Source organism: Sparus aurata, chromosome 6 (genome assembly GCF_900880675.1).
Source record: "Sparus aurata chromosome 6, fSpaAur1.1, whole genome shotgun sequence".
NCBI lineage: Eukaryota > Metazoa > Chordata > Actinopteri > Spariformes > Sparidae > Sparus > Sparus aurata.
Genome location: NC_044192.1, coordinates 23,595,196 through 23,619,334, shown reverse-complemented (window position 1 = coordinate 23,619,334; position 24,139 = coordinate 23,595,196). Strand labels below are relative to the sequence as shown.

The following is a 24,139-nucleotide window of genomic DNA, read 5'->3' as shown; positions in this document are numbered from 1 at the left end:
TGACTGGACTTGTTGCACAGGTGGCATCCTATCACAGTACCACGCTGGAATTCACTGAGCCCCTGAGAGCGACCCATTCTTTCACAATTGTTTGTAGAAACAGTCTGCATGCCTAGGTGCCTGCTTTTATACACCTGTGGCCATGGAAGTGATTGGAACACCTGATTTCAATTATTTGGATGGGTGTGTGAATACTTCTAGGCAAAATAGTGCATATGCCAACGGCACCACTTTTATGCAGCTGAGATAGTTATGTAATAATTGGTTGGTTGACTGACAGACAATTATCAGCAAATATGCTGACAATCGTTCACGGAATATTCATCTGGTTCCTGCTTGTGAAATATGACTATTTGCTGGTTTTCTTAGTCCTCCATCATAGCAAACTGAATTTCTTTGGGTTTTCTTTTAGGTTTCATAAGTCAGACAAAACAGGCTATGTAAACATGTTTTTTTCTGTTATTTTAAAGATTAGAAGATCAATTCATGGAGAAAATAATCTGCAGATTAAACAATCGTGAGAATAGTTGTTAGACGCAGCCCTAGGTTTTTGTGTCTCAGAATCAGTTCAGTGACAGTGATCCTGTCAATCCCGTCAATTTTTTAAAATTACTCTTCTAGCTCTCTTTATCATTGATATTTAGCTTCTTTTGTTTTCTGAACCCTGAAAGAAACTTCATGTTCGATCCTCCGTGACATAAACTCTCCCTCCAACTGGAGCGACCTTGAGCAAGACATCTATTGAGCTGAATCGCATTTCATGAGCGCGCGAGTCTGTGCACTCTCAGCCCACTCAGTCTTCTTTGTGTGACGTTTCCTCGAACAGATGTAATGTGGAGGGACAAACAGGGTGCACGTGAACATGTACATGGCTTAATCGATCAATTAAGCTACAATTTGATTTAAATATACTCGACTGTAGACTAATTAGGAGTTTTGTACAACATGTCCATTTCCACCATCAGGCAAAGCATTCCTCATCTATATTAACAGGTATACAGCTTTAAATAACAAAGAATGGGGAATACAAATCGAGATGTTGCCTGAAGACTGGACTGACAGATTCAGTCACTGAATCTCTACCTGCTCCAAGTGCACTGCTCTGTAGCGGACCCTTACCCTCAGAGCTCCCTATGGAGCTATAAACACATTAGTCCTGATTGACGAACAATACAGCATCACAAACACGTATGGAGAGAAGTCTCCAGGGCTCTGAAAGGTAAATAAAAAACTCAAAGTAACCTTTTCTGGTGCACACATCTGCGGCTAAACTCATCAAAAGATCCTTCACCAACACACACATGCATTACAAACACACACGCACTCAAACACACATCTCAGCTGTAGTTGTAGGTGAAGTTGTACGAGCTAGGCTCCTTCGGCACCGGGGGCGGGGCTTCCGGGATGGTGATGTTCTCAAGGTCAAGGAGGCGGAGCTTCATCTCCATGCTGATGAGAGTATCTAGGTCACTGCGTGTCAGGTCACTGCCCATCTCTCTGCCCAGCAGCGCACACAGCCCATCAGTCCAGATGCAATACTGCTCCAAAAACATCACACACAACACAACAGTCAACAAGTCACTGAAACAAGTTGTAGGTCATATTGTTGATTTGGACGTCCAGATTCATTCAATTATCAAACACATGAATTTAAATGTATATGGTCCTGACCGAGCAGCTAATTGTCTTTTGTTCTTGGTCACAAGCTCACATGAATAACTTCAGCCACTGGAGGGTAGCAGAAACATGCTAAGGAGAGGAGTGTGGGTTTTTAGCTAAAATCAGCCATCTGGTGCAGCTGGGTGCGTAGTTAAAATGCTGTGAGAGTAATCCAAAACAGTAAGAAAACTAAAACAATGAGCTGAACGACACTGAAGTGCTCCTATGACCTGATGGCATCTGCAGAGATGCATGATAATTCTATGTTGGTTCTTCCCTACAAGCAACTTTCCAATTACACATATTTGATCCATTGTTCATATAAAAATGTTGAATAGTGCAGCTGTGTAGCTGTCGCTACACTTACCTCATACTTATTGGGCGCAACAAAATTGAGTGTCTCATCAGGATCGTACAGGACAGAGAAGGCTAACTCCAGCACCTCCTGAGAGAAACATACGGGACAAACAACACAGTTATACTCATAGGCAGCAAAGAATAAAAGAGCAGCCGTGTGAGTGGAATGACAATAAAAAACAAATTAAAATCATATTACCTTGTTTTGTTTCAGAGCACTTTTTTCCTTCATATGAGGGCAGTCCTTCCCGGTCACCACAGACTTGATATCAGAGACGGGGACTAGGAGGAATAGAAAAGAAATAACTTCATAATTTGACAAGTTTATTAAGGTCAGCCTACTGACACACACAGCACGTCTGCTAGTGAATGTTTCATCGTGTGTTATGAAACAGTTATTAGCTGGGACATGGCGCCACCTGGAGAAATAAAGGTTTCAGAATATCTTACTCTTGTCACTGAGTAGCTCAAAAGGCACTTCACCCTGAGGTGACTCATCAAGGTCCCCATAGTGCAGCACTTTGTGATTCAGTGAGAGTCTGCAGAACCAAAACTTCTCTGTGAAAACAGGCAGAAAACACAAGTTTATCTCATTATCAACAGCGCTCCTGTAGAAAAGAAGTGATTGTATTGATACTGTGCGTACCTTGCCTCCGGCGGTTCCCCAGTTTACGGAAGCAGCTTCCCTCACACAGTCGGTTGAGTCTCTGTTGCTTGATGAGCTCTAAGATCTCGGGCTGAATTCTCTCCCGCAGCTCACTGCAGCACAAACAGCGCATTAGTAACAGGGACACACACTATTGTGTACAATTTACCATTACAAAAAAACAGAGAGGGGTTGGGATTTGAAATCAATTTTGCAGCAACAAACATAATCTGCTGCAAAGAAAAAGTTACTAAATTCAGAGCAAAGTCTAGAAATGGCCAGGTTAAAACTCTAACAGTACAATTAGAGGTAGTGTAGGCACACACTAACATGATTGGGGGAGACTGGAAGTCGTCCTGGCTCATTCGCTCAGACTGCCGCAGACGCAGAATCTCTGAATAGTTGAGGCCTCGCAGTTTATTCTTCAGCTGGTCTAAGGATGACGGCTTCATTGCCAGAGCCCTGGTAATCTGCTCACGCACCACCTGCATCACCTGGTCGGGGTTTAAGCACGCACACACACACACACACACACACACACACACACACACACACACACACACACACACACACACATACACACACACACACACACACCATATGCACTGAATGAGTGGGGAAAGGTGGAATAAAAACATGCCAGAATCCCTTAACCGTTGGCAACTGTCAGCGATATTACTGTCACATATTGTTACAGCTGTAATTCATAGAGCCATTCTTTTCCTATTCAGAGAGTCGTTCTGCTGACAGACATCTTTCCCCAACTAAGGGCATGAATATTTTAAATACACTAGATGGTTCCAGGTATTCTGTAACAATAAATGTCAGTATGAGTGGAAATGTATTTAAATGTGATCATCCGGACAAAACACTCTGAATTGAAATAGACAGCATTAAGAATATAATTGTCATATATTATTTAACAAACCAAAAACCTTTTATCTGTGTACTTCAACAGGATGCTCGGTCACACAGCAGAACAATGTAGATGTAGTTGTCTCTTAAATGACTTTAAATGTTAAGCTTAATATAACCCACATTCATGCTGAGCAAACCTTGACTGGAGGATGGTGTTTACTTGTCAAGGACAATCAGCCACTGTAAACGCTTAAAGTGTTTTTCATTCAGAGTAATTAGCAAGTTAAATGTTTCATCTTCAGTCGCCTCCGTTGTCAGAGTGTCAGAGTCTTCAGACAGTCAGTCTCTCGCTTTTTATAGGAACTGGTGAATTTTAACCAGTTTAAATATCCCAGAAAAATTCAAATTAAAAAGTTTTATTCTAATGAGATTAAAAATCTCGATGCACGAATGTTTTGTTTTTTTTCAGCCGATACCATAATCAATAATTACCTGCTTCTCATGGCTGATACTGATACAATAACTGAAAACATAACGTTTTTGTATACATAATGAGTTATAATCTGTACTTTGTGCACACCTGAGAGTAAGAAATGCTAAGATGTAGTGAGCAAAGATTGATGATTCAATATTGAGCACCTCTAATAAGATTTTTTTGTCTTGAAACGTCCACACCAGCGACGACTTGTTAACAACATGTGGCCCTCTCTTCTAACCTGTGGGACTCTACCCAGCTACAGCAGTTTATCATGAACATAGTGGGTTGCATTGCCTCTTCTCAATATGTTTGGTCAATATGAACAATTTTATTTAGACTTTGAGTGTGTTACACCAGCTCTCTTTCATGAGTTGGTCATGTGTATACACATTCTAATGAAAGATTTCAAACACCTTTAAAAGCAGCATGGTTCCCATATTTGGCTGTTTGGCCCTTAGAGCGATACGTTTGATTAAAACTGTTAGTTATGCAGTTCATTTATTCAGTCAGCACTTCTGGTTTTTGGCTGTTTCGTTTGATGCGGCCAAAAAAACAATCAGCATACTGTCCCAATTTCACCTCTTTTTGATTTCTAAAAGAAGAGAGAAACAAGTTTAATTCTACTTTGTAAAGGTTGTCATATCCATCAGTGTTAAATAAATATATACGGTATGCTTAGGTGGCAAGCACTCAATGATTGTTGGGTCAAAGCAGGGAATGTCTGCATGCAGACGAATATAAAGTGAGTGCCTTAATCTCAGACCTTATTGAAGTCCTCGGCTGTGGCCCTCATCTCCTTCCAGGTTTTATTAAGTAGCTGGATGCAGACACAGAAGAACTCCTCCCATGCCCGGTCATGAGTGAAGAACATGGGGTGGTAGTCGTTGCAGCCCTCATTAGCTGCACGAAAGAAAATATTTCAATTGTAAAAGAACAGAGGTGAAAGTCAGTATGAGACACATGTTTCCTCTCTCTCTCTCACTCACACATTATCCTTTGCTGGAGTGTTAAGTGTCATACAACAGTTTCTGATGGCTTTTTGAGACATTTTATGAATAAACGCACAACAGCTACTTGTCAAACACAGATCTACTTACGCAGTTCTCCAACTTGGAGTATCTCACACAACATTCGAGTGAGTTCGATGGCGCAGCGGCCAAAGGGACATTCGTGCTTGTCCTCGCGGCTGCTGTTCTCCAGGACGATCTGTCATAAGTGAGACGACATGTTAGGTGTGACGGATTTTTCCACCCCTGTGAGATGAGCAACATCGCGCCTAAGGCAAAAAACGAACCCTGATGTATGTGTCCTGGTGAACCTTGGCGAGGTACAGCATGTTGTCCAAAGCCAGCATCCCCGGAGGAGTCTGGGTGAAGTCCATGGCTGGGTTCACATGGTTCTGCATTTAAAACAGAAATAACATCAGCTGGGAGAGAAAAATGTTTTTATTTAAATGTACTTGTACAGCTGATTTTACAGTTGCTACACAGGAAAAACTGAGATGTGCAGTGGGGACTCACAGTAAAGCCCAGCATCTTATAGTCCTTGGTGTACATGGCCTTTCTCTTTTCTGTACCAGTGGGGTCATTTTCTCCATCGAAGGCAATCCTGCGCAGCTCGAAGATGATGTCTCTCTGGGCCTGACCCACAGCAAGCAAAGATGTTACCAACATAAAAAGAGACACTTTTAACATTACAGCAGCAAAATAATGACGAACCCCCCAAAGGTTTGGATGAATCAGCAGTCAACAGACTGACTTTATTCAAAATAAACAAATATAATCTCAGGAAAATCAGATGAGAAGTCACTTTATGTACTAAAATGCTTTTTCCACTTTATACTGTATGAGATACAGTAAGTTCACTTTGTGCATGCACGTGCAAAAGGACCCATCTAGAACAAGCAACAAAATTTGAACTTTCTATTCCACTTTTTACACTTAAAGAAGATCTATCAGAGAGTAAACCCGACACAAAGGTCTCTGATCAATACAGCGTTTAAGGTTGCAGATTAATAAACATTATTGAACATGCCATAGATGACTTCTTATATTATACATATACGTTTAAAAGAAATTTGTATATTGCACTCAATGTGGGAGAATGTGTGAACAGATCGACGGTAAAAGGAAAATTCATTATCATTCTTTAAAAACACAAGGGTTTAATAAACAAAACAAGGTTTGGGTCACTTGTACTAAATTTACATGATAAACTTAGTTGATGATTTATTCTACTTATTCATTTTTCAAGTAAAAATGCCAAACATTTGCTGATTCCAGCCGCTTAAATGTGAGGATTTACTGGTTTTCTTTCATTTTCTTTCATTTTATTGACAATGATTCGATCATTTGTGAAAATAATCATCTCAATAATGAAACAGCCAAACAGATAACACATTCATCTTTATCTTACCTGGTCATTCGGATCCATTTTAGTCATCATTCGTTCTTCCAAAAGGTTGAAGGTCAGTACCTGCAGCACGTAAAGCTGATGCGCCATCTCTGCTTTGATCGGTCGATTTCCTCTAATAACATGCTGGAAAAGAGCCAGGTTAGGAGCAAAGCCTATGGTTATATCAAATATTGACACACAAAACAAAACATAACAAAAATAGAAAAAGAAAAAGTCAAATAACTTGTTCTCCTCCACTGACGGGGGAGCTAATGATTGTAACATTTGGTAAATCACCTGGAGACAGAAAACTGCCAATGCAACTTGGCTTTATGGACTGCATACCCTGTATATGTTTGTTGCAGTTATCAATGGCAACCATACAAGGAAAATATAATGACAAAGACAAGCAATGTAGCATCATGAAACCCGACAAGTAACTAGTTCTTGTTAACAGAACAGAGAGTCAGAGCACACAATGCTGCAGCATGTTTCCTTGCTCCAGGAAGCAAGACTGCAGCCGACACTTGCAGCCCGCTCAGTCACTCAGCCACTTTCAGTAGAGTCGGTGGCAAAAGGAATCATTTTCAGAGCAAGATTTCGTTCCACTTCACGGAACTTGTGCCATATCACATATGCCGGTTCTGTGTCACAGCTCTCTGAGTAAATCTTTCCACATTCTGAACTGCTGGTCCCTGGGATGAAACTTCCAGCCTCTGACAGCCACCAAACTCCGACAGAGGACAGTCCAGTATCAATATTTATGTATAGAGAAGGTTTTCAGATTTTTTTAGTAGCGACTAGTTTCAACTGCTGCTCAAATCTCACAAAGGGATATTTCACAGCTAATAGCCGGCAGAGCAGACTGTTAACTACGATGTGCAGCTGACATCTCCAGAAATACTTCTGCAGCTCGGACTTGATACTCACATTGAGGATGATGGATCGCAGGTGTTTCTGAGCCAAAGTGCTCGCCATTTCCTGAGGAGAAATTCAAAGATACATATGTGCAATATCTCGATGTAGTAGTCAGGAAATATTTTGGAGAGGGGAGTCGTGCATTATTCTTGGTGTGTATGCAGATCTGGGATTGATACTGTTGTTTGGTTACAATGTGTGCCATGTCACTGTGTTCTCCAAAAAAAGGGCTACTCTAGACACAAAATATGAAGGGAAGATGCTTTACTATACAGAAGAGACTTTACTTGATTCAACCTACAGTAAATGGTAGTTTTAGCGGCTCTGGTTTAGATTTCTGACTTTGTGCCCTTCACATCTTCTGTCAGACATGTCGACACGCTCTAACTCCTGTCAATCTGTCAACACAGTCTGTCTGATGCTGCAGCGAGCTACGACTCTATCTTATATTTGGGTGGATTATGCGGTGGCACAGAAAGAGCGAGAGAGCGGAGGAGGGGAGGAGGAGGACTGTGGGGTGAAGAGGATGGTATGAGACGCGAGGGATGTGTACTCACAGTGAGGTGCTGCTCCAGCGGGTTAGTATACTCCTCCTACAGGTTGAAGGGAGGGAGGAGGGACGTGGGTGTAACAGCAATGGAAACAGAGAGCGCACACACAGACAATGAGATACAGGGATACATCACCGGCACAGCATGCAATAAGGACGGAATAAGAACGTGAAACAACAGTCAAATATGGACTTTAAGTGGTCACGACATACAGCTGTTTTAAAACATCACAGAACATGTAGGATGACCACGCAGTTATTGCTTTATTCATCTGGGTTTGAAAGCATTTGACAAAGAACTGGGAAATTGAATCAACCCACAGAGGAAAAAGAGCTATTCTAACCACCATTCATGTATGAAAATCAATGTGGTGTTCTGGAAGCTGCCTTATCTAGAACGCTGGATCTGTAAAACAGTTTTTTTCACTGCAAAGAAAATCCTATGCACAAGACAGACATCGAAGCATCAACTTTTCTGAAAACTAGAACATAAACTGTGTGAAAATATCTGTGTATCTACGGTAAGGTTAACTCCACTCTGATGCACTCAATGCATCTGGAGTTTTAGTCCTGTTCATAATCACTTTAGCAGTACAGTATGTACTCTGTGTCCCTCTGCTGTATTCATATCAAAAGAATTGACTAAGTTCGCCCTCCAGTGGTCAATGACAGCAGCAGGCGATGAATGCATGTTCGAGGACAACTGTTGGAACATGCAGTACATCAGATGGCCCGAAGAAAGGAAATGTAATAACTCACAGAAACAAACGGTGAATAATACACCTCTTCTTCTGATTGTGTCTTTCAACCCTCCGCCTTCACACACACTCTCTTTCATTACTTTCAAAACCAAGTGAGGACTCTTCTGACAATCTGAGGAGCCCTTACCCCTTATGGGTAATTTTCAATATATTTTAAGGAAATGATTGTGGTAACTGGGGCTTCATTTCCAAGAAATTTACAATTGGGCTACTAAAGCAAAAATGTCAAAGAGTGACAGGCTGACATGTCACTGCCTCATCAACTCGATGTTGTTATCTTGGGATATTTTAAGCAATGACCACAAAACACAAGATCACATTATTCAGACGAATTATTAAAAGAATAATCCAACACGAGCTGCATACACTATTTGCAATTCCCCCTCCTGCAACCAGTGCCGTGTGACATTGACATTTCAGGGTTGAAGCTTCTGTTCTTCCGCAGCCACATCATCAATATAGCTTAGAGTTGATTTGTAAACATTCTGCAGTGTTACAAGCATAAATTTACATTTGCAGCTCATTTAGATCAAGCAACAGATGCTTTGTGGCAGTACTGTACTTTGAAAAGCCATTGTTGCTTATAACTTTCTCTGTCATCACTTTTAAACGTCAATATATACAGACATGGCAGATTAGGATCACAGACTTCCTCCGCAACTATTAGGAATAACAAGAGGTTCTCAGGTAAATGCTGTGTGTGATACAAAACTACAAAAGTGATCTGTTTTTTCTGTGGCCAAAACTAAATATATACACCGTCAGTTACTCATCAGTTAACTTGATTTACTGAGATTTCTAACATGGAGACCGGTCATTATAAACGTGACCCCACACACACACACACACACAGGACAAAACAGCGTATGAGACGGGATGAAACAGTGAGCCGGTGCAGCATGTGAGCTGGGACTGAAGTTATCACTGCAGGGTGAGTCGAACAAAATGAGCCGTTATGACAGTGATGAGTAACACACTGGACGGAGAAACAAAGCCGCGCTCGCTCCTTTAGTTCCTGAGCATTTGGCTGTGCTGCATAGACATTTCAGGCTCAGAATGCATCCGTTTTGGGATGTTTCTGTTCGACTACGTTCAATCAAACTGAACTTGCTGTCAGAATTTTGCATATTTGGACCTACCTGAATGATTTTTCATGCCACATTTGTTAAATCCTGCCTACACTGCTAACAATGCCAGGATGTCATATTTTCACACTCTGCTCTCCATCATGAGCACATTATGATGATATATGATATCCAGTATCAGTGGCTGGCATCGTGTCCGATCCTTGAGATGATTAGAAATGAGCACCTTTCGCTAAAATAAGCCTGCAAATAAATCCTTAATAATCAACTCATCCCTCAGTTACAGCTGGGTGGCACGTCTACCTCGCTGAGCGATGCGGAAATTACTGCAGCATAACAAATGTGCAAACTTCAAAGGAAAGCAAGCACTATTTTGAGTGAGTGTGTCATTACAGTGGTGACAGAATCCACAACATGACAGCTGGCAGACAGACGCCTATTCATGGGATTAGCTCTAGTAACTAACCTACCGCTGCAGCCAGGTTGAGGCAATATCTGCAGCAAACACACGACTGTCATGAATAAATGTCAGCGGGTGGCTTTTATTAGAGTGTAACGTGAGGATGGAACATTATTAGTATTCTAGCTATGTCTATCTGTTTCATGTATTTAGTCCTTTTCTCCACTGCTGTGCACTGACCTGCCGTCTGTCCTCCGGGGCCTTCAGGAAAAGAGCATTGATGAGAGCGATCGCGTAGGTTTGGATCTCCTGGTTTGACCTGAAGGGATACCAAGCAATGTAACAACCAGTTAGAAGCCTCGTGCTCTCCATACAAAGTTTAAACTACGGGCGACTACGCTACATTAACGATTCATCTAAATCTGAGCAATGTCATACAATTTTTAAAAGACATTCTTTCACACTAACAGTTTTTAGTGATTATGTTATTCTTAATTTTGTCTTTAAAGCAGTTGAACTACTCTACTGGAAATGTAAAGAAATATTTCCACTACCATAAAAAGGCCAGAACCAACAATGAATGGATCCTCCTGAAAAGAATCTCCTGAGTAATCACACCAAATATAGCTTGTTCTTCAACACTATTTACTTCAGTTTGAGTAATGTTTGCTTAAAAGAAAAAAAAAAGCGTAAAAAAAAAAAAAAAAAACCAGAGCTCAGCTGTTTTCAGGAAATGATGTACATGAAATGTGCGTGTGACTTTTATTTTAAAGATCTACATCTTCATGAGCCAATGGACTTTGGGCTGAGAGCCACAAGCAAGATAGAGAAGTAGGAAAGTTATGAGAGGAGGACTAACACATTGTTGGTTTGCGATTATCTCATGGGATTAGCATCCTGAACTCAGCATCCTTAACTCTCTCTTCTAAAACAGCGCCACGAGCCAGATTCTGTGGCATATTTCTAACATTTTACTCATTCAGCCACTTCATTCACTCCTCTGCCCGGCCCCCCCCCTCGACATATCAGAGTGCGTGAAGCCCCTGTGCGTGTGTGTGTGCTCACACTTGCAGGTGCCCGATGAGCTGTCCCACGGTGATCTCCTGCGCCACTCGATGGTACAGGCTGTGGCTGTTGAGGACCATGCTCTCGAGGATGGCGAGGGAGCGCTGCAGGATGGACACATCCACCATCGGCTGGTTCACGTAGCCTGCAATCTGGGGGAGGAGGACAGAGGAGGAGAGGATTCTGAGTCAACTCAAGTGGGCTTGAAAGTTTCTGAGTCGCCCGAACAAGAGCCTGTGATCCATTGGAAGTTAAATCCCTCTCCTAATGAAAAAATGAATTTGAATGTGAAAGAAAACACAAGTTCAGAAAGTTTCTCCCTGAGAGACAGTCAAGGCCAAGCTGAAGTTTGCAGAAGAAAACTAAGTCACATACACACTGAAGGAGCTCGGCACAGCGCTCAAGAGTAGCTAGGCAACAGCACCCACTCATTTCCAGCACGAAGGAAGAAAGGAAGGTAGAGTAATTAAATTAAAGCTTATGAATAAAAGAGAATAAAAAATACAGACCTTGGAATTTTAAACAATAGAGATTTGTCCAGTGGGCTGCATGTGAACGCTGTACTGTGTGGGATTATGAGCTGTTCTTTTGATGGAGGACGTACCTGTTTGATGAAGGAGAGGGAGATAAGGTCCCAGGACACAATGCCGTGGTCCATTAGCTCCAGGAAAGCGGTGAGAGTGAAGGCCAGCATTTCGCCGAAGCTGAAGGGAGCAAAGAACAATTAGTGCGGCCCGTTTCCCGCCCTCTGACCTGGACAGTCCAAACCAGATTCAACCTCCCCCTCAGTGGCATAGCTTTAAGCAATCACAGCACTCAGTGCAGCATGAGCCTGGTGTAGAACTAGCAACCATCATCACTGTCAGAAAAAATCAATTAGTGCTCACTGGGTGCCACTCTCAACCAGACGGGCCAGCGTCCCAATGCCCTCCATATTGATGAACTCTGTGGCGAAGGTTGGGTCTGCGGACAGCTTGGCGAGCTCCTTTAGAGCCTCCAGGCGAGCGTCGATGCCGTGGGATTGGATCCTCTCCAGGAGCTGACGTGCAGCACGGGCCTATGAGCCAGAGAAAAACACATCTCTCATGATAAGCTTACCTGAGCCACGAGTTCAATGAATTATGTAAATCAATTAATGATTAATTAATGATGAAGACTCAAGGCAAAGCTCCTCCCAACGGTTTGTTGTTGTATTTGTATTTAGAGACTCACTCATATTTTAATTTTATTAATGTCTCAGTGTACTTTTAAAACTAATAGTTTAATAGACCCCGACTGATCAAATTACAGAGTACAACATTTCAATATAGGTAAATTGGTCAATATATAAATAAAAATGTAATATAGATCTTTTTTCACAATGATCAATAAAATGTGGATTTCAAACACCACGTGACAAACATATTTAGTAATTATAAACCACCCTAAGCATCTTTTCCCAACATATCTGTATTTAACCAATAAACCTGTCATAGGCTGTTATTAGCTGATTATATCTGCCAACCGAGATACGTCTGTCTGTATGTAACTGTCAAAGGTGGCCGGTCTGACTGACCAACCAAAAGTGTCAATATGACAGTTTGGCAGTGAGACTCAATAATGAACTGTCTTACAAATTGGACCTTTAAAAGCTTGTCTTCTGTTGCAATTCAGGATCATTTTTGGTCCAGTTAATTTGATGAGACTAAAATCTATTTAAAAAAAAAGCACAAATTACATGATTTACTATGTAACGGCAGGTGGGCTTCAACCCGACATGTTAAAGAAGCCTATATGATACAAATTACACCTGCGTTCATTGTGTTCAGAGGAATATAAAACATGAGGAAAAGAGAACTTCAATATAAAACATAAAGGACTCTATTGTTGGAAATACAGACAGAGAGCTCCAAGACAAGCTCAACTACTATAAAAACGACCGGCCAAAGTTGAACCAGAGAGTCAGCGTGTAAGCTATGATAGCTTGTTCAACGGTGCACTGAGTAGGACGTGCTTGGAGGCAGGGTGGGATTAGTGAGAATATATTATCATACATTACCAGTGTGTTAGAATGTTGCTATAAAATTCACTCATTTCATTCTTTCAGAAAGCAGTGGTCTTGTATCAAGTAAGAAGAAATTTGCAAAATGCACCACAAAATAAGAGTTAAATTTGAGTGAGGTGCCAAAATACACATCAATTAGTCACTGAAGAACTGGGAAGACTCAACTGAACGCGAACAAATAAAGGTGACTCACAGGTGAAATGGCTAATCGAAGGATGGTCCCGTTCTTGATATCACCACGGCTCTAAAAGATAAGAAAACGTGAATGTCTCTGCATGTTCAACACTGGTTTACAATGCAGTTGACACAAGCTTGTACAAGGAAGAAAACAGTGAAGCTCACCTGCTCCGTGATGTAAAGCTGAGGGCCGTCAGCGTAACGCAGAGCAAATTGCTCTGAGCCGGACAGAGACCAGCTGAGGACAGAGAGAGAAAGTTAAGAAGTAAAAATTCAATAAATAAAATGTTGGACTCCTACTACAGAAGCAGTGGGACGTAAACTAAACTTTATTTGGTGTTTTTACTGCAGCACTCTCTAGTATGCAAGAACAAAACGTTGCTGAAACTCAAATCGCTCCCTCCAGCATTTACACTAGTGGCAAAACTGAGAGATTGTGGAGGAGAATTATTCAGTGGGTGTTAACAGTGAAGTGCAAGGGATTTTCAGTTTCAAATGGAGAAAGGGAGGCAGTGGGTAGATGCAGCACTGAGGTGGACGGGCCAGATGAAATCCTGCAATATTCATCCCTGAAGCGAAAGCAAAAGAGCACCAAAAATCGCAGTTTAAGACTTAAGGAGAAATCATAGAATATTCAAATGAGAAAAAAAAGTGGAGAGGATGGTTATGTAAGGTGTCAACAGTCAGATTGTATCCTTGAGTACTATGTGTCTACACAACTGTGCACCAACTGTGAAAGATTATAAGGTAGATTTCATGTAAGAACAGGTCTCACAGGCAGTCTTTCTTCTGCCTACACACGCTGTTGTTTTGACAGAACCAGCAGGTAGCACAGCCCCCTCTAAATAAACAAGTTCGACAGGCGTTTATTGAATATATTAATATTAAGAGTGATAAACAATAACTCAAAGTTTTAGTAGAGTTCCTCTGGATTTGATGACATTAAGACATTTCTTTGCTGATTTATGGCACAGAGCAAAGGCTTGGGCTGCTGTCCTTCTGTCAGACCTTTAAATGTTTTTTTGCAACGACAGCTGGAGGCAACACATAACAAAAGAAATCACTGTCAGCGTCTTACATAATTTGCAGCTGAAGCCAGAGAAAAAAATGTTACTCTCCAAACTGTAACATATACGTCAGTTTTCATTTCAGTTGTGGTCTTGTTTGTGTGTAATTATAGCTGCTTCCTACATGTGACCTAAATAAAACCTCTTATATGCTTTGGATAAAATTGAGAGGGAGATCATAACACATTGCAAGTGTGCGAATATTCAATCATTTGATAAAGGAACAAGAAAGTCAATAAAAATGATGAGGAAAGTCTTCATATTTAAGGTCATAAGCTAATGCTTACCCGTCACATACTTCCCGAATTATTGAGGACAAAGGCCTTTTCTGCAAACAGACAAAACACATTGCAAACTTACAACATCAAAACATAGATTAAAACATAGTTATCAAAATCCGAACCAAGATCGAGGAGGATTAAATTGAGGAGTCTCCAAACAGTAGCAAGTCATCTGATACCTAAACCAGAGCTGTTTCTGCACTGTGGTGAACTTTAAAGCAGACCAACATTCTCTAAAGATGTTATGGCTATTCATAAAAGAATTTAATCAAGAACTGTTAGTCTCCCTGCCATGTTTTCAATTGTATTTCATTACAGTCTATTACTCATTAAGAGTTACTAATTATGACAGCCACTAAGGTACTTACATGGATTCTACATTCATAACAAATTAAAGCTGCATAACTCATTAAACAATCGCATTCCATTACTCTCTGAAGGTTCAGCCACTGACAACTACCACTAGGTCGAGGTTATCAGAGGAAAACTGGAGATGTACTTAACGTCAAGTTGTATGCAAACACAGACCTGGTCCATCTCTATAAGCTGAGCGTTAGCACCAGGCCATTCAATAGCCACCTTCACGATGTCAGCAGGGGGCGGCATGGCTGTTTTAACAGTAGCACCCTGCAGAAGAAAAAATAAATTAGTTTTGCTTCCCGTGCGGCCATTCATCTGTTGGACACATTTTAAAACACTTTTTACTCCACTTGAACATTGAATCACATTTACAAGAGCTACAGTACATGTAAGAATAGGCCACCTGTCGAGTTCATACTCCAAACAAATAAGAGGCAGCATATCATCAGAATAACCGCAAACTACTTCCAACTGTAGCTGCCATGAGCTAGTTAGCTCAGTTAGCCATGCAGCTAGTGCTCCTATTAGCTTACTCTGCACTGAGGGGGAGTGTTGCTGCTGTGTCTAAGGGATAGCTAGACAGCATGCTAACATTAGAAGATGTCTCTGCAATACAATACAATAACTACAGTACATGTCTTTGACATTCCCTCAAAACTGTTATTTCTTCTTATTTTTTTATTTAATTTTAGTCAATTTTTGAATGTATTAAGCTAAAATTATTACATATTGCATCTTTAAATACCATTACATGTTAAATGATGATAACTCACCTATTCAGACTGTGAGTATTATGATATCATTATGCACTCCTACAGTATGTCACAATGTTTGGACCCTCGTTTTCTGGTTTTCAGTCTGATTGATTAACTTCAGAATAATATGAATTATTATTGTAATACGTCACCAGATGGATAAGTGTTGAGGGGGTCAGTCACTCTCACAGCTCAGCTGTTTAAACCACTGTGTCAGCTCCCCTGTGAACACACAAACCCACACAGCCGTCATTGCCAGTGCAAAACCTTGTTTTCCTTAAAGCCCCAAAGATCCAGTTTTGCTCCACCCCTGCATTTTTTTTCCCTCCTCTGAACTCAATCTGTCAGTGAACGGATCAATAAGCATGACTGTTTTACAAAAACACACACACAGACACACACACACACACACACAGAGAGATCTTGACTGGGCCAAGCCTCCTGCCTACAAGGCTTTGGATTTGCTGCACATCGTTGCCTTCGACATGTTATTATTATTGCCAGTCAAAATGCACAATATCTTTACATTTCATTTGTGTAACAACTCTCTTCACCAACTTTTGACTTTTGAGTGTCCAACTAAAATAGTTTTGTTCCAGTCCTTGCTGCATCGGGTACAGATTTAAGAAGCTGAGCTGTGTGTCTGTTGTTGAGAACTAAAAAGACAAAACTTGACAGGAAACACAGATCTTTCATTTTGGGACTTGTCATTAAATAACTGTGAAGTGAAGTCTGTGCATTTATTTTGACCATAGCACATATAGCGTATATGTTGGTTGATAACAAACAACTGCAGCACCGAAATGCCAAAGTCATGTTTGAGGTCTGTTCAAAACAAATGTGTCTGTTAGTCCACCAAACAGCAGGGACAAGTTTATTTTTCAACTATAAAGTGTCACACTTAGCAAATATTCTATCTTTCTCACAATTCTTTAACAAACAAAATTAAGCTGTAACACTACTAACTGATATATTATCATTAGTTTGTGTAAAACCCTCATGCTATATATTGACATTGTTCCCTCCGTGAAAGAAAATCCCACGATTATGACTGAAGATGCACGAGATTTCTTTTTTTCACCCAGTAAGCTGCTTATAACTGATAATTACATGCTTCTCTTTTTAAAAAGAAGTTCATAACCTGCAGTTTACGCACACCTGAGCTGTGACAAGATTTGTTAACATTGCAGACCTTATCCCTCCTCTCAGAATCCTTGAGGAGCATGTATCACAAACTTTTTATGTTTCTGCAGATTTGGGTTACTTGCCAGCGTCAGGTGTAGTGGCACAGCTGGGTGTGTTCTTCACATGCATATAGGCTGTGCGATGTGTCCATGGCACATCTGAATGCAGCTGGACGGGTATATGCTTCTATCTTGTTCGAGGAAACAGTGCACAGATAAGCACCTGTCATCCAGGACGGATACTTCAATTCAATTATATGCCACCAGCACCATGCTCGTTCAGTAGTACACAGACTTCTTCAGTTTTGTACACAACAAACTGGTCGGCTATGATTTGACGTTTATAGGATGAAAAAAAAACCTGCAGTCATTCCTCTGTATCTTCGCCCAACCATGATGTTTTTATTTCCAACAGAGAAAGGGCCACAGTTGTGATACATACAGGGTCAGTAATTAATTTTGATCATCATCTGATTTAATGCACAGTAAGTACAGACTTAAGAAGAAGAGAGAGAACTAAGTCCAGTAGAAAAGGCTGAATTGTTATAATCCACATAGGTCTTATTTTACCAGTCCAGCTCATAAATGTACTCGCTCTAACATATCTCCAGTTGGATTACACTCTGATCGTATTGGCCTTAAACAAAACCTAATTTTCCTTTACAGACAAAACCATTAGTTGAATGTTACTGAAATAGTTTTAACTGAACAACAAATGAATTTCATGAAAACACATCAAAACTTTTGGTTTGGGGTGAGAGCCCCTCTTTTTCTCTTGAGCCCCTGCTCCCCAAAGTGTCTGTGCACACCCCAGGTGTATAAAGCCACCTAATACACTTTAAGGTGTAGATGCTGCACTTGTTAGGTCAATGAAAGCAATTTGGCTACTTATTCCCTTCTCTGTTAACCGGCTATAAAATTAATTGATACCCATAATTGGGAAATTATATGCATTTTCAAACACTGATTCACTGGCCTGATAAACGTATACCTTACATGCCTTAAATAAGCACTATATGGGATCGCCATACTTGATAATACAGGGTCCACACATGTAGTAGAAAGTCACTGTACTGTATTCACATTTAAATTCTAAGTAAATTTGAGCAATGAATTCATCAATAAATTGTATGTCGCATATGCCCACAAAACTGTGCAGGGAGAGTGACAAATCAGAACAAAATGGAAAATAAAGGACTTGGCCATCTGCTCTGCGATTTAACTGCAAACTCTCGTGCTTATAACATATTTATACTAATTCAATTTTTACAACCGGTTCATTCAAATAATTGCAAAGGCACACCACAGTATTATTTACCCAGAAATATTCCTTATTTTATGAGCCATTATCTCAAATTTAACACTAAATCTTGTTAGTGCACTGATCTGTAACATGAGGAGCTATGGCAGCAACCGCTCTTCGGTGGCAGAAAGACATTGTTTTCTCCGCCCTGACATGAAGTGAGCATAAAAATCTGCTGGTGATTGGAAGAAGATGGTAAAGAAGAAAAAGACAACGCTGTTCGCCAAATGGCTCTTTACTTTCAGGACACTTTCAGACGCTGAGCACATTTGTACGGTTAACAGCTGCTAGTTCGAAAAAGACATCTTGATCATTACCGAACTGTATCGGGTGAAACAAACCAACCTGAACCAGCCTGAACGAAAGACGTCATCCCTGGAGATTTACTGGTGTTATAGTGAATTTGTAAGGAGCTTGAATGTTTGTTTGATTCTATAAATATGTTCGCCTGCCAGTTCACATCAGCAACAGCTCTGACGTCTGATGCCTGGGTCCTTTGATCTCTCCAGAAAATAAAGGATATATTGCTCTCAAACACAAGTGTATTCTTTTGACATGACAGGCTCAAGCTCCGGCTCCCCGTGATGAAAACATTTCAAAGTTGGAATAAATATTGAAGCTGTGGTACTATGAATAATAAGCGAGCCTGAATCTTTTTTATCTCGATGACTTTGAACCACAGGGGACGATGCACTGCATTTTCCACACAATTTGTCACAAATCAAGACGGATTAACTGAGATAAGGCGAGCTATCATTGTGCGATTAACATCAACTACCATAAATAAAGGTTGATTCTGCAAATGATATAGAGTGAAAACTGCCAATCAAATTCAGTTTCTAACCAGCCATCTGCACGAGAAAGCGCACCGCCCCCGCACATTCAAGCGGACTGTCAATCACTTCACATAATGTGTGATCTCTGAGCCTGCCCTGCTGGAGAAGTTTGTTCCTGTACAAAGACGTTACATATTTTAGAAGTTCTGGTACAAATCTACATTTCTCTGCACTGACAGTTTAAGATATGTACGATGTTAAGCAGTGTTAAGCTACAATATGTTGCTGTCTATATGCCACACAGTTGTTTTCCCAAGCTGTATACATATACAATTGTGCAATATGTAGGACTATTGGCATTTATGATTTATCATCTATTAACTGAATCATATTAGAGCCTGACCGATATATCAGATGACTGATATTGATCATAGATCTTATAGGTATCAGCATATATGGTGTCCTATATGCGATGATATGAAAATGTCCTTCATTTTTTATTTTTTTGCATAAAGAGATGTTGGGGTGATCTATAATTACTAAATTCCCAGTGAAGTTTACTGTTACAGTGCACTGGTGTCATTCTAGACAAAAAGGTTTATCACATGTTAAACAGTCATATTTCCCTGCATTTCATACCGTATTATATATCTGTCACAAGTGTTTAATGAACGCATCTGAAAAATCAATGCAAAAATGTGAGTGCATTGGCCAATATATAGATTTGGGAATATTTTACTAAATCATATTGCATTTTTTTCACTACAAATAATGATTCATGCATATTTGTCGAAAACACTTACAAAAGTAATAGGATGCAGCTGAAAATCAAAGTTCAGGTTTGACTTTCCAACATTACCGTGTCGTCAATTGTGAAGAACATCAATAAGACAGTTAAAAGGAGACATGAGTGTATTCTGTTTTTCATATATTCATATTTCATATGAATTATTTCACTGAGCGTGCCACACTTAGATGTGTTAAACTAAACCGATATTGACAATAACTGTGATATCTAAACATAAAATATTAATACTGTGTTAATAAAACCATATGATAATATTCCATTACTTTCATCCTCCCTCCCGTCACAGTGGGCACCTTAAAGCTGGTTGCCACCCACCATGAAAATAACAAAGCAACAAGCTGGAATAGCTTCTACAACAATGTGTGGCTCCTGTCACAGGAGATGATCGACAAAAGTGACACTATCTTAAATGCAGCCAAAAAAAGTTAGCTCACCAGAGTAGGAGGGATTTTTGGATTACATATAAAATGTATTTGATTTATGAAAAACAAAATTTCCCTCAGATTTTTCCATAGCTTTCCCAATAATATCTGACAGCCCTGCAATAGATCAAACTGGAGGTCCACCATTATTCACTCGTGACTTTCACAGAACTACTGAAGGGAGCACGAAGTAAATTAAAAAAGGTCACCAAGTAATCTGACTTGTATCAACCCTCCAGCGAGGAATCACAACACTGTCAGGTCCCTGCTGCAGCTCACAGAGGCCACGACAGAACTTAATGAAAAACTCACATGCTAAGCACAATGAGTGATGACTCAGAGCTGAAAGCCAAGCATAAAGAAAAGGCTATTAGTACAACAGAATGAAGAATATAAGCCACAAAAGCCATTTTTCTTTAGGCTTGAAAACCAATAATCACAACATCTGACTAAAAACTATCTTAAAATCGTGTATGTTTTTAATCATTCGTTTGGGATATCCTGTAAAACATGGCTGCAGCGGTTTTGATTGACATCTGTAATCAGTTCTACTTTTCACTATGGAGAACTAGGAAACTTTTGCAACTTGTACTATCTCAATAAAGCAAATGTACAGCCAACATTGTAGCCACATATACACTAAGTGGACAGAAAGCAGAAACCAGGTGTGCACAGCAACATATTTCAGCTTCTTAGTGGGAAACGCACAGGTGTTACTGATAATATCAATGATGGCTCTGTTCACAGTTCAGCCTTTTTTTCTGTTGGAAGTCTATGATGGAGAGGAGGAGGTCATGTGGCCCAGGAAGTAGTCTGACACCTTCCTGGATCCATTCACATCGTATTTATGTTTACAGTTCATCTATAATGCTGTCATGCTGATTGTCCATGCTGTGATTTTACGGTGTTGATCTATTCTGCGCAAACATCATTCATTTCATTTCTGAGGAGGGGTGTCTCTCCCCCTCAGGTTTCTCTCAAAGTTTTGCCTGTATAAATGGATTGGGGGAAAATATAATCTTATCTGAATTGGGTGTGTCATATCCCATACAGATTGTAAAGCCCCTTGAGGCAAATTTGTGATACTGGCCTGTATAAATCAAATTTCCCTCACTTGACCCAGTGCGAGGGTGGAACGTGTGTTTGATGACGACAGCTGCAGAAGTGATGGGTGCTGTTTTCCATCTTTGACACTGTATTTGTCTGGTTTCCTCCCTGCAGCCCAGTCACCTCTCTGGTATCAGACTGGTATCAGACTGGTACTGGTCTGGTACTGGGCTGCTGTACTGGGCTGGTATCAGACTGGTATCAGACTGGTACTGGTCTGGTACTGGGCTGCTGTACTGAGCTGGTATCAGACTGGAATCAGACTGGTACTGGTCTGCTGTACTGGGAGGTTTTCACTTAGTTAGCCGCACGCGCTGTGGGGCTGCTGGTAGCATAGCAACAGCAGCATGAAAGGAAGCCCACAGTGAGCCTGAGAAGACTCCCAACTTCTTCCTCTTGTGTTCCCCACACCACTTCACACCGCGACCCGGATGTTTCTGACGCCATTTTACTTTCCTATAATGTGGTTTGGGGGCTCCTGTCTGCGCTGCCTCATATAAAACATCCACACATGTGAAGCGTCTAACTTTTAGAGCAGCTAGTTAGCTAGGCTAACTAGTTGAATATGCAGGACTGGCGCCCCCTCTGGTTACACGATGCGTATTAAGAGGGTGTCCGCTCCGTCAGAGGAGAGAAAAAACACAACATGAAAAGAAAAAAAAAATGATTGAACGTGGAAAAAAAATGATTTCATCAAAATAAAATTGACAGTCTTTCAACATGTCTCACGAACAGTCATCCGCTTGCGTGTTAGAGATGGACCGTCTGCTGCCATGACTATCACCCAGACGTCTGCAGCCACTGTTCATACCGATGTCAGTCCACTTTACTTCCACCAGAAGCTCAAACACAACTTATTAAAAAGGTTTAAATGCCTGATTACAGGTGATTGATCAGGCTAGGCTGGAGCTATTGTAACCAGGGGGAGCCCGCAGACTGATGCAGCAACGGCTGGATAAATGCGACCTAGTGAGATCTTTCAGCGAGATCAATCACAACTCAAAATATCATCGATAGACGAAGCAGCGACAGCATTACCTCGTTAATCTCTCTATGAAAGTGACACCAAACAGCAAAACTCACTCGCTAATACAGTCAGTGGCAGCGTTATCCCTCAAAAGGCGGCTAATGTTATTCAGTCATCAGTCCCCGTCTGCTCCTCCATTGCAGTCAGTCAGGACGCAGCCTCTCTCGGCGGATGTTCAGATGATGTCTTGATGTTTTCTGGCTCTACTCTAAACGCCTGTGTGATTTATTTTTTTTACTGTATGCTACTTAACTGCTAATGTCGGTGCTCAGTGTTACTCACCCTGTGACTGGGCCATCGATGATGCTCTCAGTATCCCCCTCTCTCCCTCTCAAGTGAGGCACTTTTGGAAAGGAGACACGTTTCCACGCCTTGTAGGCGGGACACGATGTAAATGTCACCATCTGCAAATAAGGCAGGCCCTTCATCCCCATCATCCCTCACACTCACACTGACAGCTTCCTCAAATACAGCCTGCTACAGTAGGGAAGATGTGACATCAGGGTCTCCGTGTGTGTTATTAGGTACAGTAAATGATTAATGATCTTTGACAGGGGGTATATTAGTGAGGTTTAAAAGCATTCTGCCATACATAGGATGTATTATTCATGATTGAGGAGTATTTAATCTAGATCTATTTTTTATTTTCTTCCTAAGAGGTTTGTCCCTTAAAAGAAAATTGAAAACTGAGAATATTACCAAATCAAATTCCAATCATGTGTGGCAAAAATGCTTAATATTTAATGATCCAGAAAAGAGTTACCGCACCCATTTTATACATCACAGCATAGTTACAGGTCTTGGGGAGTACTACTACATACGTGAAAAAGCAAACTGCATGTGAAATGATTTGCCTCCAGTGATGTCACCCAGTGGCTAAGTTGCATTTTGGGCAATGTGGACAATTTTAAACATTTGTTTTTTTTAAATGGTCAATCATGAGTGCGTGTTATAGCAGTGCAAGGCTCAACCAGTTTTCCAAAACCTGGTGCCTACATTTCCCACAATGCAACGTAGCCACTGGGTGCATCAGTGGAGGCTATTCATCAATTAAATGTGGCTTCCTCTATAACAACAGAAGCCTTTATACTACTTTTTCACATGTGAAGGGGTACTCCCCAAGACCTGTAAATAAACTGAAATGTGTCAAATGGTGAAGTTTCCCTTTAAACATTTAATCTATGGTCACATGTCTAGCGCCTCCTCACCACTAGGTAACCCCGACAAAGGGGACATATTCAAATAATTACATTAAATAATGTTTAAAATACATGATAAAATATCTTAGTATAAAAACCTAATTGGAATCTCTAATATAAACATTCACCACATTAAAGTCAGGAGAAATCATCTGTAAATGGAAGCTTATCATTCAAATATCGAAATCTGAGAATGTAAAGAGGCATATTAATGTAAAATGTAAAACTGATATAAATTAAATGCAATACAAGGCTTTACATTTCCTATACATATCCAGTCCAGTTCTAGATCAGCAGACTGCTTTTCGAAACCTGGCGCCTATATTATCCTGAAATGTAACATAGTCACCGAGCGACATCACTGGATTTATCAGATATCATGAAGCTTCTTCTTAAGCAGCAAACGCTATTATACTAGTTTAGTGTGTAAAAGCAGTAGAGTTACCCTTTAATAATTT

General features: G+C 40.6%; 1 protein-coding gene across 5 annotated transcripts; it reads right to left on the bottom strand.

The window, feature by feature from the left end:
- Positions 1 to 967: 967 nt before the first annotated feature.
- On the bottom strand, positions 968 to 22,922 carry elmo2 (engulfment and cell motility 2). Of its 5 annotated transcripts, none has more exons than XM_030420110.1 (23): positions 22,539 to 22,922; positions 16,008 to 16,077; positions 15,269 to 15,367; positions 14,747 to 14,787; positions 13,558 to 13,630; positions 13,409 to 13,459; positions 12,059 to 12,228; positions 11,776 to 11,875; positions 11,172 to 11,323; positions 10,347 to 10,425; positions 7,868 to 7,903; positions 7,323 to 7,373; positions 6,414 to 6,536; positions 5,519 to 5,638; positions 5,293 to 5,397; positions 5,096 to 5,204; positions 4,762 to 4,898; positions 2,993 to 3,156; positions 2,663 to 2,775; positions 2,467 to 2,574; positions 2,216 to 2,298; positions 2,027 to 2,104; positions 968 to 1,538 (listed from the first exon to the last, which is right to left on the bottom strand). In XM_030420110.1, the coding sequence occupies exons 3-23, from the start codon at positions 15,344 to 15,346 to the stop codon at positions 1,338 to 1,340; spliced, it is 2,172 nt and encodes a 723-aa protein (XP_030275970.1). In that variant the 5' UTR covers positions 15,347 to 15,367; positions 16,008 to 16,077; positions 22,539 to 22,922; the 3' UTR covers positions 968 to 1,337. The 5 variants fall into 5 exon arrangements, with proteins under 5 accessions (XP_030275970.1, XP_030275969.1, XP_030275971.1 ...); XM_030420109.1 differs by having other exon boundaries at positions 22,765 to 22,921; XM_030420111.1 differs by having other exon boundaries at positions 11,178 to 11,323; positions 22,765 to 22,921.
- Positions 22,923 to 24,139: the final 1,217 nt, after the last annotated feature.

What these genes read in the sequence shown, in the direction of transcription:
- elmo2 (XM_030420110.1), bottom strand. Translation starts at nt 15,346, where the DNA reads ATGCCGCCCCCTGCTGACATCGTGAAGGTGGCTATTGAATGGCCTGGT. An exon ending in GGGGAACCGCCGGAGGCAAG is followed by an intron (nt 2,575 to 2,662) that starts GTACGCACAGTA and finishes CTGTTTTCACAG; the next exon opens with AGAAGTTTTGGTTCTGCAGA. An exon ending in GTGCTCTGAAACAAAACAAG is followed by an intron (nt 2,105 to 2,215) that starts GTAATATGATTT and finishes TGTTTCTCTCAG; the next exon opens with GAGGTGCTGGAGTTAGCCTT.